General features: G+C 40.3%; 1 protein-coding gene across 9 annotated transcripts in view; it reads left to right on the top strand.

Moving 5' to 3' along the window:
- LOC127505253 (calcium-responsive transactivator-like) overlaps window positions 1-18,726 on the top strand; it is a 38,385-nt gene that overhangs the window by 13,953 nt on the left and 5,706 nt on the right. For 3 of the 9 annotated variants that reach the window (XR_007927674.1, XM_051880689.1, XM_051880692.1), the window contains 7 exons: window positions 6,251-6,395; window positions 6,642-6,824; window positions 8,136-8,300; window positions 13,417-13,518; window positions 13,921-14,010; window positions 18,079-18,198; window positions 18,306-18,433. Coding sequence is in view for 5 of the 9 variants with exons in the window: in XM_051880689.1 (XP_051736649.1) it covers window positions 6,251-6,395; window positions 6,642-6,824; window positions 8,136-8,300; window positions 13,417-13,518; window positions 13,921-14,010; window positions 18,079-18,198; window positions 18,306-18,433 (933 nt within the window). In the remaining 4 variants the exon portion in view is untranslated. Of the gene's footprint in view, window positions 1-6,250; window positions 6,396-6,641; window positions 6,825-8,135; window positions 8,301-9,056; window positions 9,776-13,416; window positions 13,519-13,920; window positions 14,011-16,607; window positions 17,048-18,078; window positions 18,199-18,305; window positions 18,434-18,726 lie in introns of those variants that run through there. The other 6 variants (XR_007927675.1, XR_007927676.1, XM_051880691.1 and 3 more) reach the window with 6 other exon arrangements.

Raw genomic sequence — 18,726 nt, 5'->3', positions numbered from 1 at the left:
TAAGTGATTTTCACAGTAAAATGCTATAAATTTTTACAATTTTTAGGAGTAAAAAAGAACAAATCAATGTATAATTTACAGTAAAAAACTGTAAACTGATATTCCCACAATTCCCTGTGTGACACTCCACATTTGAAAGTATTTTGTTTAAATAATCATGTTTCTTAATAGTTTTTGTTATCAGTTATGTACATTAGGGTTTTATGTTACACCTTCTGTTGTTTAATGAATGTTTATTGCATTACTTAAGTGATGTGGGTTACCATGATGGTGTTTTGCGTTTGCTCGAATCACTCTGTGCACCTTCTTTATATTAGTATATACTTCAGCTCGTGGAAAAGCTATTTGTGATGAACTCTGATTCTTCATGTGGCTTTCTCTTTTACCACCTGCATTATAATGGTGGTTGTCAGTATATGTTAAAGTTACAAAACAGATTTTGGTAGTAGTGTGCATTGTTAAATTTACTGGATTACATTCAAATTTTCTTGTGTGTAATTTACAGTTTTATACTGTAAAATTTACAGATTGTTGTAACTGTAAATGTGTTTACAGTTTGTTTTTTTTTTTTTATTCTGGCAACCGCAGCTGCCAAAATTATTTTGTAAAAACTACAGATTTTTTTTTTTTTTTTTTACAGTGTAGACTTCTATTGTTTTTATATGCAGCTAGTTATAAACACTATAAACTAACCCTAGTAAACAGTAAACTTTCTGCATTTTTACAAATGAGGACATCCTCAAAAGGTTTTGGTAGTTTTTTTGTTTGTTTGTTTGTTTGTTTGTTTGTTTGTTTGTTTTTAGGTTTAGCTCACTTTTGGGTACAAATATGTCCCCAAAATATGGTTAAGTAGGTACACACACAGTGTTCGACAGCTAGGGGGAGCTAGTCCCAAAAAAATTCCCAGGGATTCACAGCCCTGTCTCACACCACAAGCATAAGCAGTGCATGTTAATCTCTGTGCCTATTTTAACAGATTCCAGCATTTACACCACACATGTAAAGAACACTGTGCTGTCTGCCAGAAGCAAGACAAGAAAAAGCCCAAGTCATGTGTGTCATAAACCATGCTAGACTTGCATGTGTTTTCTGACTGTTTACTAGGGGTGTAATGGTACAGTATTGAAGTCACGGTTCGGTACGGATTTGGTACAGCAGGAGGGAGAAAACTGATTTTTTATTTTATTTTTTTCTTTATACAGGGAGTCCTTTCTTGAACATTACTATAATATTAAAGGTTACAATTAACAACAGAGCCCAAATTATTAAATTAAGTAGCTATTTGTTTTTAGATAAAATAATCAACACTCACATAAAAATTGTATGCAAACATGTGAATTGCATATAAGGCAGGGTTTGCATTAATTTCTAAATCTATTTCTTCTCCAATTCGATGTTAAAATATATTCATTTACACAGTGACCTTCATAACTTTTTATCATGACTGATAAAAACATACATTAAACATATGCCATACATGAACATACATTAAACATATACATTAAATAATCAGGTTAAATAAAATATAATGAATATATATAGGCTAATATAGTGCATATATGTAGCAAAAGAGTTCATTTCTATAGCGAACTAACAAACTGTGGACAATGAATGGCATTTCTAAAGGTAAATGCTACATAACATATTGTTTACAAGCTGTTTCATTGATGTCTTTCCGCGGTTGAAACTCTGATTGAGCGATTACATGAGATACGTTTCAGTAAGTTGTACTGTATCTTTCAACATACCGTCAGATGTTCATTCATGTTTATTCTGTAAGTAGTAGCCTATTAAAGAGGAAAAGATGATCACATTGACTTGCATTCCGCACTGCCGCTTGAACCGAGGCGCCTATATAGCGATCTGTCACACGAGTGGCAAAACGGCATTTATTGTTTGAATTTCGTGATAAAATGGGCAGAATCGAAAGTAACAAAACACAGAGCTTATTGCGATTATTGGTTGTTATGGTTAAAAGTGGTTAATGGAATATACATGTCTACTGAACAGAAAGACGCGTACGGAAAATTTTTGTTATCCCATAATTGTCACTTTTGGACACAGTGGCTGTGTTTTTTTGTTAACATAGTCTTGCTTTAATGGACATTAATATAAGACAACACTGCAAAAACACTGCAAAAACTGTCAAGCTGTTATATTCTGTTATATATTCATTGTCCAACATTCCCAATTTTTCTGATGGATGTCCTTAATTTAATTTCATATGTTGGTATTAATTCAGTGTTTATAATGCTAATACTTGAACTGCAAAGAATTTTAACCCAAACTGACTGGGTTTCTAGAGAGCAAAGGTTTTATGAAAAAAGTGGAAGACTTAAACATAAAGTCTGTAAAATAAACTGTTAAAAGGATTTGATGATCACTAGCGATAGTATTTTATTCTGTGTTGTCATCATTCAGGTTGGATTTTAGCTTTAATGTACTTTTTTTTTTTTTAACAAAGCAGCTGATATTGCCATAGAAACTAGTAGACTGCCGAGTTGCTTTCACCCCAAAATGGCGGAAACGCAGGACTGCTGCTGGGCGCCGGTGTTGCAATGGAACGTTCTATTGAGTTTCGCTTTTTGACAGTGTATATTCTTTGTTACCAACAGCAAATGTGCTGCATTACTGTTTAACAGATAATAGATGACAATATATGTTGCGTAAAAACCACTGGAAGGCAAGCCTGCAACCTTTAGCCAAAAAAGCATTAATGCTAAGGCTCCGGCTGTGGCGGTACGCAGGGAAGGATTTTTGAATGGCGGGCACTGATGTCACTGCCATTACACAATAGGCTATGTGGTGCCGCACGTGATTAAGTTAGCCGTTATGCTTTCTCTAATGGTAAGAGATACAGACCCTCTCATCTCGCTATAATATTCAATCTCTGGCTAAACTCTAAACTGCGTTTGACACTCCCACTATATATAGGCGATTTGTTTAGAATTGAACAGCAATGATAATCACGATGGACTCTATAACGCATACACAGCAAAAGCTCCCCGCCACTGACGTCTTTCCCAGCCCAGCTCGCAGCTGGTCCCAATTAAACACTGGACAGAGAGAGAGAGAGAGAGAGACAGAACTGCACACAATACATAATACACGTCCGTCACCATGAATACAAATAATCAACAGCAACTAAAAATAAACACTTTATGTCCAGGGACATAACCGAATACACATTGGCATAACATAGTAAATATACTGTCACATATTTTTCAATACACAGTGCTCAGCATAAATGAGTACACCCCCTTTGAAAAGTAACATTTTAAACAATATCTCAATAAACACAAAAACAATTTCCAAAATGTTGACAAGACTAAGTTTTATATAACATCTGTTTAACTTAAGTAAGTAAGCTAAGTAAGGTTAATAATATAACTTAGAGAACAAAATTTTCAGTTTTACTCAAATTAGGGTGATGCAAAAATGAGTACACCCCACTGAAAGCCTCTGGAGCAAAGCTAAATTTTAGACTACAGATGTCTAATTTAACAAGAATTCAACCACAGGTGAGTCTAATTATTCATTTCAAAGGTGTCCAGCAGACAGTTGATTATAAAAGGGTGTTAAAACCCCTTCCCATTTCATGCTGTCAGCAATGGTACCACATGGAAGAGAAATGTCGCAAGACCTGAGAAAGAAAATACTTTCTTTACATCAGAAAGGTGAAGGCTACAAGAAGATCAGCAAAGCTTATCAGTCAGAATACTGTAGCAAAAGTGGTACAAAATTTAAAAAAGATGGAACTGCAGCCATCTCACAGAGACGTCCAGGTCATCCACGGAAGTTAACACCTCGACAGGAGCGTCTTCTGATGAGAAAGGTTGAAGAAAATCGACATGCAAGTTCACTGCAGTTATCTGAAGAAGTAGAAAGCCAAACTGAGGTGACTATTTCCCGTGACACAATACGGCGTACACTGCAGAGGAATGGCATGCATGGGTGCCGTCCACGAAAGAAGCCTTTCCTAAAGCCCAGGCACAAAAAAGCCCGCCTAGAGTTTGCTAGGGCCTATGCTGACAAAGATGAAGACTACTGGGACTCTATACTCCGGAGTGATGAGACCAAGATAAATGTTTTTGGAACTGATGGCTTCAAAACTGTATGGCGTCGCAAGGGTGAGGAATACAAAGAAAAATGCATGGTGTCTACAGTGAAATATGGTGGTGGCAGTGTCCTTATGTGGGGCTGCATGAGTGCTGCTGGTGTCGGGGAGCTGCATTTCATTGATGGCATCATGAATTCACGGATGTACTGCTCTATACTGAAAGAGAAGATGCTACCATCACTCCGTGCCCTTTGTCGTCATGCACTTTTCCAACATGACAATGATCTTCAACACACATCTAAGGCTACTGTTGGATTTCTGAAGAAGAACAGGGTGAAAGTGATTCAGTGGCTCCTGATCTGAACCCAATCGAACACCTATGGGGAATTCTGAAGAGACAAGTTGAGCATCACTCTCCATCCGGCATCCAGTCTCTAAAAGAGGTCATTCTTGAAGAATGAAAAAAGATAGATGTTGCAAAATGTCGCCAACTTGTTCATTCCATGCCTAGAAGACTTGGTGCTGTCATTAAAAATCATGGAGGCCATACAAAGTACTAGATGTAGTAGTCTTTGTTCTGGGGTCTACTCATTTTTGCATCACCCTAATTTGAGTAAAACTGAAAAATGTGTAATCTAAGTTATATTATTAACCTTACCTTCATGTTATAAGTTAAAAAGATGTTATATTAAACTTAGTCTTGTCAACATTTTGGAAATTGTTTTTGTGTTCATTGAGATATTGTTTAAAATGTTACTTTTTTAAAGGGGGTGTACACATTTACGCTGAGCACTGTATGTAAAGTGGTAATTCCTTATGTATTATTCAGTATATTGTAATATGTTGACGCAATATATTTTACAAATTTTCAACCAAGAAAAATTAGTTTTTTGAGCGTTAAATCATGTAAACCTATTTTAGTAGACGCCCTGAACAGAAATTTAAACAGAAATACAGGTTCTGTCATGAAACTCTAGATGGCACAGGCTGATGGGTCCTTAATGCAACCTGATGATATGTACATTAACTACATAGCACAAGCTGATTGGTTCCTGTCATATCTGCAGCCAATGAGCTTCCTGCTCAACGTTTAAATAGCTATAGCAGTTTGCAGCATGCTTCAGAGTTCCTCTGAAATTCAACATCTAGATAAGTGAACGTTCTTTCATTCCTTACCTCGGTGCATTATTGCTTTTGTCAGCTTATAATTTTTAAACTAGCTAACATACAAGTTCTAAAACCAAGCATCATGTTTTTACAGTCTTGCATTCAAGATAGGAATAAATTACTAAGCATAAGCTGCAGGATTTACATTGTCATGTCTATTCAACATCAGCAGCAAGCCGGTTTATGTAGTAGTAGATGGCGCAGGCTGATGGGTCCTTAAAGCAACCTGATGACATTTACATTGGTTACTACATGACACAAGCTGATTGGATCCTGTTGAATCTGCAGCCAATGAGCTTGCTGCTCAACATTTAAATAGCTTCCAATTGCAATCTAATGTGGATTTTGCTCATTTGATGAGGCAGAAATATAGATTATTTATTCCTTGTTATAATAGACTAAATGCTACACCTGCTTAGCATTCCCATATATACATTCTATATTCTTATACGAAATACCCCAACACTCATGAAAAACACAAACAAACCTGTGTGAAAACAACAATATTTCTCCAAGTGTGCACACTTTTAGTCTAAATGCCGTAATGAATGAATAAACCGGAGTGTATGCACTTGAGTTTGGATTGGTCTCGTTATTCTGCTGGAAAAATCAGTAGCTAAAAATCGATTCTTTTATACTCCTGGCATAAATTATGAAATTACTGTCACTCTTTACCATAAACAGTGGTCAAATATCACCACACTTAGGTTAATAGGTTCACCAGCATGGGGCAAAAGGCACCCAGTATTGATGCAAATACTTTAGCTAAAGTAACATATCTAAGTTAATAGTTGTTCAAAACAATAATTACAGCAAAGTTGTACTATTTTCTGTTTACTTTGATAAATTGATTTTATAATATACTGTCATTAAAATATGTTCATTTAAAAAATACGGAAGATTCTGGACGCCTATACATGGCTATTGAAAGAATATATTTAGACAATCTTTTTCAATCTCTCTTCTTTTTTCTTCTTTATCTGTCTTTCTGTTTCTCTTTCTCTTGCTTTGTCTTCACATTAGCCTCCCAACCCCAATATAAACATAGGTCCAGGTGGGATGAGTCAGAGTGGTGGAGGTCAGTCTCTTCACTCTCAAACTAATATGAATGATAGTATGGGCACTGGCTTGCCACCCACCTCACTAATGCAGAGCCAAATGAACAATGGTGAGACCCTCTCTGCATCCAATAACTGCTTGTGTGTCTGTGCTGTGCTTATTGCTTGCTTATTTCTCTGGGCAACTTTTTTGCACCATATGTATTTCTTACTGTTTTTGCACACATTACTATACTTTTCTACAGCTTGCCTGGCTCTTATAAACACTACTTGCCCTTTCATTTGCTATCTTTGACTTGTGGTGTTTTGATGAACTGAATGTGTGCTTTATCCTGATTGTGAGTGTGTGTTGTCAGGCCCCAGCCACGCCCCCATGCAGCAGCAGCCCACCATATCCATGAGCCTGCCCCCCAGCAGCCATGGCACGGGGCCTGGGTACAGCCACTCGGTGCCCTCCTCTCAGGGAGCTCCGCTCCAAGGTCAGGTGGCCTATTCATCTATGGCCTCTCGTGCCAACCTCAACATGCAGTCCAGCCAAGGTGAGCCCAGGAGGGAGCTCACCTGAGGGTCCCATCCAGAAAAACAATGTAAAATGATAAGTTATTGGGGGAGGAAGGCTTTACGGAAGATGTTATTTAGAAATATTACACATTATTCTACAACACAGGTTCCTAATTTATGTAATGTATGGTAAGGATGTGGGTGAATCACAAGACAAAATGAAAAGAAAAAAATATTTCAAGCCAATTTTTGCATTGTGACATTATTTTCATGACCATTTAAACTTTAAAGGGATAGTTCAAGCAAAAATGAAAATTATCCCATGATTTACTCACCCTCAAACCATCCTAGGTGTATATGAATATCTTCTTTAAGACGAACACAATCAAGTTAAATTCCAAGCTTTATAACGGTAGTGAATGGGGCTCAAGATTTTGAAGCCCAAAAAAGTGACATCATAAATCCATCATAAAAGTAATCCATACAGCTCCAGGAGGTTAATAAAGGCCTTCTGAAGTAAAGTGATGGATTTTTGTAAGAAAAATATCCATATTTAAAACTTTATAAACTATAATCACTGGCTTCTGGCAATGGCCGCACACGAGTCTAGTTCTGGCAGAAAAGTGAACTCTGTGGAAAAGTGATGCGGAAGCACAGAGGATGGAGCAAAACAAAACACCGGTCACGAATTAGAAGTCTAAAATTAGAATTTTTTAAAAAGAAGTGTCAGAGGATTTCGATATAAGAGAAGAGGAGGGTCAAAGTTTACTCTTCCACTGGAACCAGACTCATGCACGAAACACGCGCAAAAAAAAAGACAGAAAGAAGATAATCATATCATATTACCTAGGATGGATTGAGGGTGAGTAAATCATAGGATAATTTTCATTTTTGGGTGAACTATCTCTTTAAACCTATAACAAATACATATATATTTGGGAAACGGACATGTTCTTGACAGGTTTCTTGAGATTCATCCTTATGCTACTACATGGATGAAGATGCCACATCAGAAATATCTCTTGACCCTCAGGAGAGAGATCAAACACATTCAGTTCATCAGCAGGAAGCTTCTCCCTTTCTCTGACTTTTGATTTAATCCTTTTTAGGCATTCTTTGAACCTTTAAAACCCTGAAATGCTGCCCTCTGTCCCAACTGACAGTTTCTTTCTTGATTTTACCCCAGCTTCATTTGGTTATTAGTAAAATATCTTTGGTTTGTCAGAAACTGTACAGCAACAGTTTAGTCCTATATAACCTGTGTGTTGTTAAAAAGTATTTTCTAAACATTAAGACTTTTGTTTACACTATTTCAATGTTACAATGTTTGTGGTGCTGGTTCCCACTAGTTTCTGTAATGCATCAGCAAGGCACCGGACCCCATTACTCATCGACCTCGGCAGGGGGTCAACACTACCAGAGTCAGCAGACTGTTGGGATGATGGGACAGGGAAACCAGGGGAGCAGCATGATGCCACAGAGACCCATGGGAAGTTATCGTGCCCCACAGCAAGGTAGGTGCTGTGACCTTTATTTCATCTACCAGAAGCTGGTTATGGATATTTTTTGTCTGTATGTAATTGTGCTGTAGATTTGCAGAGGTGAAATCACAAATGTTATGTTCCTTTTCAAAGTGGAATTAAACGCCCTTTGGATGGATGCTTTACCCTAGCCCTAGTTCGAAAAATCTAATAAGTAGAGGACGTTCGTGGGGCGCCTCTCCTTGTTATCTATCTATTGTTAAAAGAAAATTTGTATTTTTTAATTAGCAATTTGTATTCCCTGTTTAGTTTACCTTCCTCCCCAACTGTTGGATCTTTTAAGTAGGGTCTTTTGCTCCCCTTTGGTTGGGTACCGCATAAAGGCTCTCTAGTATGATCCATGTTCAAAGAACCTGACAAGTTGGTCTGGTAGCATTCGTTGTTCTTTTACGCTCTATAACCTAGATGAGTGAATGCAGTATTTTATCGATCCTGGAAAAGCACTTTTGCTCAAGCAGGGCATGGGCACTTTCCCCTATTTACTCTAGAGTATTTACATAGAGCTGAAGCTCCCCTGCAGTTTCCTAGGGGTTGAGTTTTGATGCCAAGAGTCTTCGGCAATTATATTATGCTGCTCTAATATTTGCATCCCTTCTGATGAAGTTAAGGGTTGCATTCTCTCCCTGAAAGCAGTGGTAATACTGAAGGTCATAGTTGATAGTTTTTAATAGGCTACTTCCTAAGGGTTTTGTCAAGGTGCTGTCATAGCTGTGTCATTTTTTTTCTTAGAGCTCTGCTTTTTGGGACCTTATTGCGACTCCTGTCCCGCAAGGGAGGGAGGAAGGTTGTAAAGGCCGGGACTTTCTTTGCTATTGTCATGGAACACAAGAATACGGACAAAGGTAAAATCCAAACAGAGTTTACTGAATAACACACAGGTAGAGAGCAGGTTAGTTAATGGGTTGCAGATCGATGTGGTGATACTGGCTTGAGAATGATAAGTCTTATCTGTAGCAGGTAGAGAAGAGAAGTGACTGGTCAAGGGAGGGAGGAGCCAAGGTGCCGTGGAGGCTGACATCAACTTGGGGACGATCAAATAATGCGGAGCTGATGGATCCCAGGGTACAGATGGAGAGCCGATGGAACAGAGTGACATCGCTGGCACAGGAGACATAGGCGATGATGCGGCGATGACGCGGCGACGAGCGTCTGAGGAGAAACCAGACTGCCCGAGGACTGAGGCAATGCTGGTGTGACGGAGGACAGAGGTGATGCCGAATGGAAGAAGGAGCCTGCTGCAGCCAAATCCGTAATCAAGGGGGAACCGGTGGGACGAGGGAACCCGGTGGAATCGAAGGGCCGAGGGTGTCTGGTGGAGCCGAAGGTGGGAGGAGCCAAGGCGGATCCGACAGGTCAACGGGCCAAAACGGAGCGAGGTGATCAGAGGGTTGGAGGAATGGCTGATAAGGGCGGTGATGAAGGCAGATGGAGATCCGAGGAGAATGAAGGTAAGGTATAGTCCATAGTGCTGTCTAGAAACAGTGGTGAAAATTCAGAGGAAACTGATAATTCATTGTCCAAACAGTCCATTGTGCTGTCTAGGAACAGCGATGAAGAACATGAAATGGGGTGGGATACGGTGGGAGACGATACCTCCATGCTGAAGTCCATCAGCCAGTCCTCTGTCTCCATTTCCACCAATATAACCTTGGCCACTGATGTCGTGGGCTTACACCCCTGGTCAGACTCACTTCAGGGTCTCGTCGTCAACGGGGCTGGTGATGGCAAGAAGGCAGAATTGTCTGGTGAATTTTAAAAAATCCTGGCTCTCTCGAGCCAAAACAGAAAACTGTGCTGCATATTCTTTTTTTGGTCTGGTCTTTTGTCATGGAACAGAAGAATACAGATAAAGGTAAAATCCAAACAGAGTTTATTGAATAACACACAGGTAAAGAGAAGGTTGGTTACTGGGTTGCAGATCAATGTGGTGATACTGGCTTGAGAATGATAAGTCTCATCTGTAGCAGGTAGAGAAGTGGCTGGTGGACTGAAGACTGGCAGACGATGACACACAAAAGACTGAAGAAGACGAAGAATGGGACAGCTCGATACACAGGTAAGTAATCCACAGGTAAGTTGCCAGGTAGAGTTTCTGTGCTGAACGACGAGACCTGACCACCATGTGTGTTTGGTGCTGGCTTATATGGAGGAACTGATGAGGTTGATGGCAGGCAGGTGTGGTGATTTTTGCACAAGTGATAGCCAGAGAGGATGATGGGAAACAAAGTGTGCTGAGGTGACTGGTCTGGTAACTAAGGATTGTGACAGCTATAGGGTATATAAGCTTGGGAATCTTCAACTTCCACTGGAGAATATTGGCTTAGGGAGCTGCCCTTTGGGTTGATGCACTCTAAGTAATCCATAGAGAGAATTTATGCTATGCCCATTATGTTTGTGCATCTTAACAGCTTAGTGAGGCAGGCATTTCCTTGGCATGGAGTAGTGTGTATTGGTTCCCCATAGCATCAATATCAGATGCAGCATTGAAGAACGGGTGGGAAGATCATTCCATCAGCAAGGAACACCAGCTCACTTACCAACCGCAGGCTTGGAGGGGATGCAGACTCATTAGATAGAGTGGACGTAGAAGGGTGCAGAGCCCATGGCTGTTCTGTAGGCAAGAACCAATGTCTTGGGCTCATTGAAGACAAGCTGTGATAGTGAGTTTTGAATAATTTGCAAACCTGCATGATCTGCTGTTTTTGCAACGTGACCTTTAAAGGTCAGCTGATCATCAAGGATTACCCCAAGATTCCTGGCCGAACTCTATGGGATTATCGTTGATGAACCTAGCTGGATGGTAAACCTGTGATGTACTGACAGAGTGGCTGGAAAGATAAGAAGCTCTGTCTTAGCTAAGTTAAGTTGTAGGTGATGTTCTCTCATCCATGCTGAGATGTCTGCCAAGCAGAGCATCTGTGCAGCTACCGTGGGATCATCTGGTTGAAATGAAAGTACAGCTGTACGTCACCAGCATATCAATGATAGGAGAAACCATGTGCCTGTATAATGGGTCCCAGTGATGTAGTGTATGTAGAGAAGAGGAGGGGTCCAAGAACTGATACCTGAGGTACCCCAGTGACCAGTTAATGTTGTAACAGTTTTCCTGTTACTGTTGTACCTGTAGCCTTCTCAGTGCAGCACTGTCATTATTCACCTGGCATACCTGGAATAGCATGCAGCAATTAGGAAAAGCAATGATGGATTATATGGCACGTAGGGACATTCAAATGAAATCTTTAATCCAATCTTCCTACGCTGTAACATCTACTCCCCACTTCAATTCACCCATATTAACATAGTCCAACTTATCATATACATTTTAAAGCACCTATCAAGCTGGAGTTTCAAAAGTTTGGAAGTTTGTAAGAAGACTCTATTTCTTCGAAAAATGTGATGAGTACCTCGCAATTGAATAACCATTGAATAATTCTGAGATATTATCCATGTTGCCTTCTGTTTTAACCAATACAGCTAAGGATTGATCCAACTCGATTCATTGTCCCTGCCTATAACCATTAATAGCTACAGGTGTCAAGCGGTCTTGGACACTTGTAGTACCTAGTCTTTACTTCAAGAATCTTACTTGAAAAAATTGAAGTCAAAACTTTGCAGTCCAGTAGAGGTCATACTTTCTCACTTGCTAACGCTTATGTACAAATCAAAAATGTACAGACAGCACTGAGAAAGGTAATCTGGCATTGTGCACTTCATGGACATCAGCATCCATTCAGAGCCTTCGTGGTGAAAGATTGAGATCTAATGTTACCCATTATACTTGGTCTGGAGTTTCTGACAGATTCAGGGATCCAGATTGACCAGGGAAATACTTGAATCAATGAATGGTGCTTCAATTTTCAGCACATTGAATCTCAAAAGTTGCTATTGGCAGGTGCTTATGGATGAGGCTAGCATTCCTAAGACTGCTTTTGTAACCAAAAATGCACAATATAAATTTGTGTGTCTACTGTTTGGACTGAGAAACTCTGATGCAACTTTTCAGCGCCTGATTAATATTATACTGAGAAAATGTATTAGAAAGTTTTGTCTTGTCTACCTTGATGGTATTGTAATTTATTCCAAGAACATCCAAGAGCATTTTGGACATCTTAAACAGCTCTTTGATAAGCTGGAAGCTGCAGGGCTGACCTTTAACCTATCAAAGTGCAACCTGCTACATAAATCCATCATTTTCTTAGGGCATGTTGTGTCTGCTGTAAGAGTTTGTACTGAAACTGCCAAAGTGGATGCCTTCCAAAATTTTCCTGTCCCAACAACGCTCAAAGAGGTACAGTGCTTTTTAGGCCTAGCTAGTTGATTGCACATTTTTCAGGGATTTCCACAACATTGCATGCTCTGAAGTATAAAACATTGCCTGGAAAGGGACAATGGAATGCCAACAGGCTTTTGAGAATCTGAAAAAAATGCTCTACAAAAAGCACCAGTGTTAATACCCCTGACTTCATGAAAAGCTTTAAAGTCCAGAAAGATGTCAGTGATGTTGGCTTAGGAGCGGCATTGGCTCAAGGTCACGATGGAGCTGAGCATGTTATAGCTTATGCATCAAGACTTGGAGCTCCTTCTTCTGGAGCAGAGAAGTCCTTTTCCTGCCCAAAAGCAATGTCTGCATGGTCAGTCGAGAAGTGGAAACAGTACTTTAAATCTGGCTTTAAGTTTGAAAGGATGTAGTGATATCTGGAGTTTCTGCACACCACCACTATATTACCTCATGTATATATTATCTCATTAATACTCCAAATTGATTTATTGTGACATACAAAACACAGATCATCAGTCTGCATTTCATACCATTCCCATATTTTTTTATTTTCTCTTTTACTGGAGGAGGTTTTTTGCTACCATAGTGGCCATATTAATATTCTACATCCAGCTCTATCATTTTGAAAGAAAATTACACATACATATCTTTAATTAATTTAGAAACATCATACCTCTTTGGCTGCAGTAAGTGTAGCACACAATGGACATCTAGAGCACTTTCTCTCCCTCAGAAAACCGCCCAGTCCATTCTTCTGAAACTGCTGTTAGATCGGCTGATTAACCAACCCTGGTGTCGCCTGTCTTACAGGATCAGCCCCGCAGTTCATGGGCCAGGAGGAGTTCTACGGAGAGCAGTATGGACACACTCAGAGCTCCAGCGAGCCTGTTAGCCAACAGTTTTACTCAGATGGTAAACACACTCTCATCCAGAACCTTTCTACACTCATTCATTCACTAATCCATTCGACATCCCTGTTTCTACTTTCATTCATCTTAGAATCTTTCAGTCATGCCTTTGTCTATGATTTCTTTTTTTTTCCCTCAAAATATTCCTAAAATAGACTTGAGAACATGCTCCTTTAAGCGTGTATTCATTGCCTGTGAATCTTTCTTTTTTTTCTCGGTGTGCTGAAATTTCAGATTTGGCGTTCCTTCCTCGTTTTTTGTTGATCCGCCAAAAGATTTGATTTTTTGAATGTCTGAATGCTGCAACGGCAGCTCTGTGCTTCTTTCCCCTCCCTCCCTCCCCCCCTCCCTTTTTTCTTCTTACAGCTGATCTGCGGATGTGTATTTTTATGTCTTTCTTCAACAGGTCATGGGGAGTATTCCTATCAGCAGTCTTCTTATGGGGAACAGAATTATGAGAGATCCTTTGATGAGTCCTCACAACACTACTATGAAGGTAATCAACTGTTATAATATAAGGTGTGTGTGTATATATATATATATATATATATATATATATATATATATATATATATATATATATATATATATATATACCAGTTAGGCATAACATTATGACCACCTTCCTAATATTGTGTTGATCCCCCTTTTGCTGCCAAAACAGCCCTGACCTGTTGAGGCATAGACTCCACTAAACCCCTGAAGGTGTGCTGTGGTATCTGGCACCAAGACGTTAGCAGCAGATCCTTTAAGTCCTGTAAGTTGCGAGGTGGGGCCTCCATGGATCGGACTTGTTTGTTCAGCATATCCCACAGATGCTCGATTGGATTGAGATCTGGGGAATTTGGAGGCCAAGTCAACACCTCAAACTCATTGTTGTGCTCCTCAAACCATTCTTGAACCATTTTTGCTTTGTGGCAGGGTGCATTATCTTGCTGAAAGATGCTACAGCCACCAGGAAATACCATTTCCATGAAAGGGTGTACATGGTCTGCAACAATGCTTAGGTAGGTGGTACATGTCAAAGTTACATTCACATGAATGGCAGGACCCAAGGTTTCCCAGCAGAACATTGCCCAAAGTATCACACTGCCTTCGTAGCCTTACCTTTAGTGCATCCTGGTGCCATGTGTTCCCCAGATGAGCAACGTACACGCACCCGGCCATCCATGAGATGTAAAAGAAAATGTGATTCATCAGACCAGGCCACCTTCTTCCATTGCTCCGTTGTCCAGTTCTAATGCTCACGTGCCCACTGTTGGCGCTTTTGGCGGTGGACAGGGGTCAGCGTGGGCACCCTGACTGGTCTGCGGCTATGCAGCGCCATACGCAACAAACTTTGGCAGCAAAAGGGGGACCAACACAATATTAGGAAGGTGGTCATAATGTTATGCCTAATCGGTGTGTATATATTAAAATATTTAGTCATGATTAATCACAATTTTAAAACTGTTGCAGGTTGATTCTGTATACAGTATCTCACAGAAGTGAGTACACCCCTCACATTTTTGTAAATATTTTATTATACCTTTTCATGTGACAACACTGAAGAAATGACACTTTGCTACAATGTAAAGTAGTGAGTGTACAGCTTGTATAACAGTGTAAATTTGCTGTCCCCTTAAAATAACTCACAGCCATTAATGTCTAAACCGCTGGCCACAAAAGTGAGTACACCCCTAAGTGAAAATGTCCAAATTGGGCCCAAAGTGTCAATATTTTGTGTGGCCACCATTATTTTCCAGCACTGCCTTAACCCTCTTGGGCATGGAGTTCACCAGAGCTTCACAGGTTGCCACTGGAGTCCTCTTCCACTCCTCCATGACGACATCACGGAGCTGGTGGATGTTAGAGACCTTGCGCTGCTCCACCTTCTGTTTGAGGATGCCCCACAGATGCTCAATAGAGTTTAGGTCTGGAGACATGCTTGACTAGTCCATCACCTTTACCCTCAGCTTCTTTAGCAAGGCAGTGGTCGTCTTGGAGGTGTCTTTGGGGTCGTTATCATATTGGAATACTGCCCTGCGGCCCAGTCTCTGAAGGGAGGGGATCATGCTCTGTTGGCATTCATGGTTCCCTCAATGAACTGTAGCTCCCCAGTGCCGGCAGCAGTCATGCAGCCCCAGACCATGACACTACCACCACCATGCTTGACTGTAGGCAAGACACACTTGACTTTGTACTCCTCACCTGGTTGCTGCCACACACGCTTGACACCATCTGAACCAAATATGTTTATCTTGGTCTCATCAGACCACAGGACATGGTTCCTAAGTCTGCTTTTCTTCAGCAAACTGTTTGCGGGCTTTCATGTGCATCATCTTTAGAAGAGGCTTCCTTCTGGAACAGCCATGCAGACCAGTTAGATGCAGTGTGCGGCGTATGGTCTGAGCACTGACAGGCTGACCCCCCCACCCCTTCAACCTCTGCAGCAATGCTAGCAGCACTCATACGTCTATTTCCCAAACACAACCTCTGGATATGATGCTGAGCACATACACTCAACTTCTTTGGTCGACCATGGCGAGGCCTGTTCTGAGTGGAACCTTTCCTGTTAAACCGCTGTTTGGTCTTGGCCACCGTGCTACAGCTCAGTTTCAGGGTCTTGGCAATCCTCTTATAGCCTACACCATCTTTATGTAGAGCAACAATTCTTTTTTTCAGATCCTCAGAGAGTTCTTTGCCATGAGGTGCCATGTTGAACTTCCAGTGACCAGTATGAGAGAGTGAGAGTGATAACACCAAATTTAACACACCTGCTCCCCATTCACACCTGAGACACACCTGAGAACACTAATGAGTCACATGACACCGGGGAGAGAAAATGGCTAATTGGGCCCAATTTGGACATTTTCACTTAGGGGTGTACTCACTTTTGTGGCCAGCGGTTTAGACATTAATGGCTGTGTGTTGAGTTATTTTGAGGGGACAGCAAATTTACACTGTTATACAAGCTGTACACTCACTACTTTACGTTGTCAGGAGGCTGATCTCTCAGATTAGTTCCGGTTGACGTGCACAAGCTGCTTTGACTGAAGTTTTCGTGTGGATTTATAGTTTATGAACTGTTTTGATTTTGATAATTACATCTAGAAAGGGAAAAGCATCGATGGCATTGATAAAAGATATCTTTGAAAACGTAACGAAAGCGATGATTGCCTCGGCCAGCGGCGCAGTGGGGAGGACGTGAGAGGAGAGGATTCTGCGTTTGGTATGTGTGTATATATATACTGTATTACTGCATTTACAATGCTTATACTCAATTTTGATAAAATTTTTATTTTGAAATGTGAAAGCACAGCAACTGATAAACTATTATTTGACAAAAAAAGTCTAAACTGCTTGCACACCTGTCTAAACTGTATGCAGACTTGAATAAAAATGTCATTTCAATAAATCTACATTTTGATATATGTGAAATGGATATTATTGCAGTGCAAAAACTATGTGTATAAACAGTAGTTTCTTTGTTTCAGTTGCTGTTGAAGATTAGTGAGCAGCAGCAGCAGCTGGCATCTCCAGGAGGCAGCCAGGTGATGCTGGGGTGATGCTCAACACAAGTGACAAAAAATGATGCACATATAAGGAATTATACAAATCTGGAGGATGTAGATCCGGTTCTAGATTGTAATAGTCTTGTCCTGAAAAAATAAAACTGATCAAAATCACAAAATGCCTCTATTTTTCTTTGTTTATTATAGTACAGACAACATATACTATAATATATATCACTTCTGGCAGTATGGTCCGATATCTGGAAATCTGATTTTACTATCTGGGCTTTTGCTTACAGTTTGGTCCCCCCCACTTTGTAAATGTCTTCTGCGCCCCTGAGTGTGTATTTCATTGGCTGTAGCTCGTCGCGACACGTAACACCACAGGATGTCGAGTCGGCCGACAGCTCCAGATATTTATCATGCTAGATATTTGTCTAGTGTTGGTGAGTTGTCGGCCACGCGTCAGTGAGCCTCTTTGATGCGTCATTGAGTAGTTCACACATAAAGATTGGCGAGCACTGATCACCCACTGATTTGCCCCCGATCACAGCCCGACCTGTCGGCGAGCTCGTTAACTTGCAAATCGTTAATTTAATTTCCTGTAGTGTGAACTTGACATAAGAGAGACATCAAAATGTGCAGTGTTGGGTGTACTCCAGGACCAGGGTTGAGAACCACTGGTCTAACAATTGTCATGGGTATTGTAATAGATAGTTCACCCAAAAATGAAAATTCTGTCATCATTTACTCACCCTCAAGTTGTTCCAAATCTTTATGAATTTCTGTCTTCTGCTGAACACAAAAGAAATTTTGAAGAAAACTTGTATTCAAACAGTCGTGGGGCACCATTGACTTCCACAGTACAGAAAAAAATACTATGAAAGTAAATTGTGCCCCACAAGCATTGGTTACAAGCATTCTTCAAAAATATCTTTTTTTTGTGTTCAGCAGAACAAAGAAATTTATACAGGTTTGGAACAATTGAGGGTGATTAATTGATGCCAGGATTTTTGGGTGAACTATCCCTTTAAATTCGCCCTTCAAGTGTTACCTTAATGATCTTTCAGGAAACTCTCAGTACAGCCAACAGCAGACACAGTACCAACAAGGCTCTGGGCAGCACCAGACATTAAGTCAACAGCAGTACCCATCACAAGCAGCCTACACCGCTCAGCCTCAGGGATACGGTAACACAAACTACATCAAATGATCAAGGATTAAACTGTTTTCTGTTTGATTTCATTCAGTATTAATTGATATACAGCAAACTGACTTCTGCTATTTTGCTCTGAAGGTCCAGGGCAGGGCAGCTCATCACAATATCCTCAGTATCAGCAGGGCCAGAGTCAGCAGTACCCATCATACCGCTCTATACAGCCAGGACCAGCTGCTCAATCTCAGAGACCCTACTCTTTTGAACAGGTTAGCACTATTAATGTCCTGTACAAACTATAAAGCAATTTACATCCCAAATCCAATCCAGCAATTAAAGGGTTGGATCACTCAAAAATGAAAATTCTGTCATAATTTACTCAACCCATAAGACTTTTGTTTATCTTTGAAATATAGATGAAGATTTTTAATATTCTCATCATTTTTCCACACAACCAAAATTTGCAGGCTTCAAAGTACATAAAGACATCGTCCAAGTCTTCTGAAGAGACACAGCTGATTTATATGATTAACAGATTTAACTTGGGCTTTTATTCACACAT

Source organism: Ctenopharyngodon idella, chromosome 22, assembly GCF_019924925.1.
Source record: "Ctenopharyngodon idella isolate HZGC_01 chromosome 22, HZGC01, whole genome shotgun sequence".
Lineage (NCBI taxonomy): Eukaryota > Metazoa > Chordata > Actinopteri > Cypriniformes > Xenocyprididae > Ctenopharyngodon > Ctenopharyngodon idella.
This window is presented reverse-complemented; position numbering and strand designations above follow the sequence as displayed.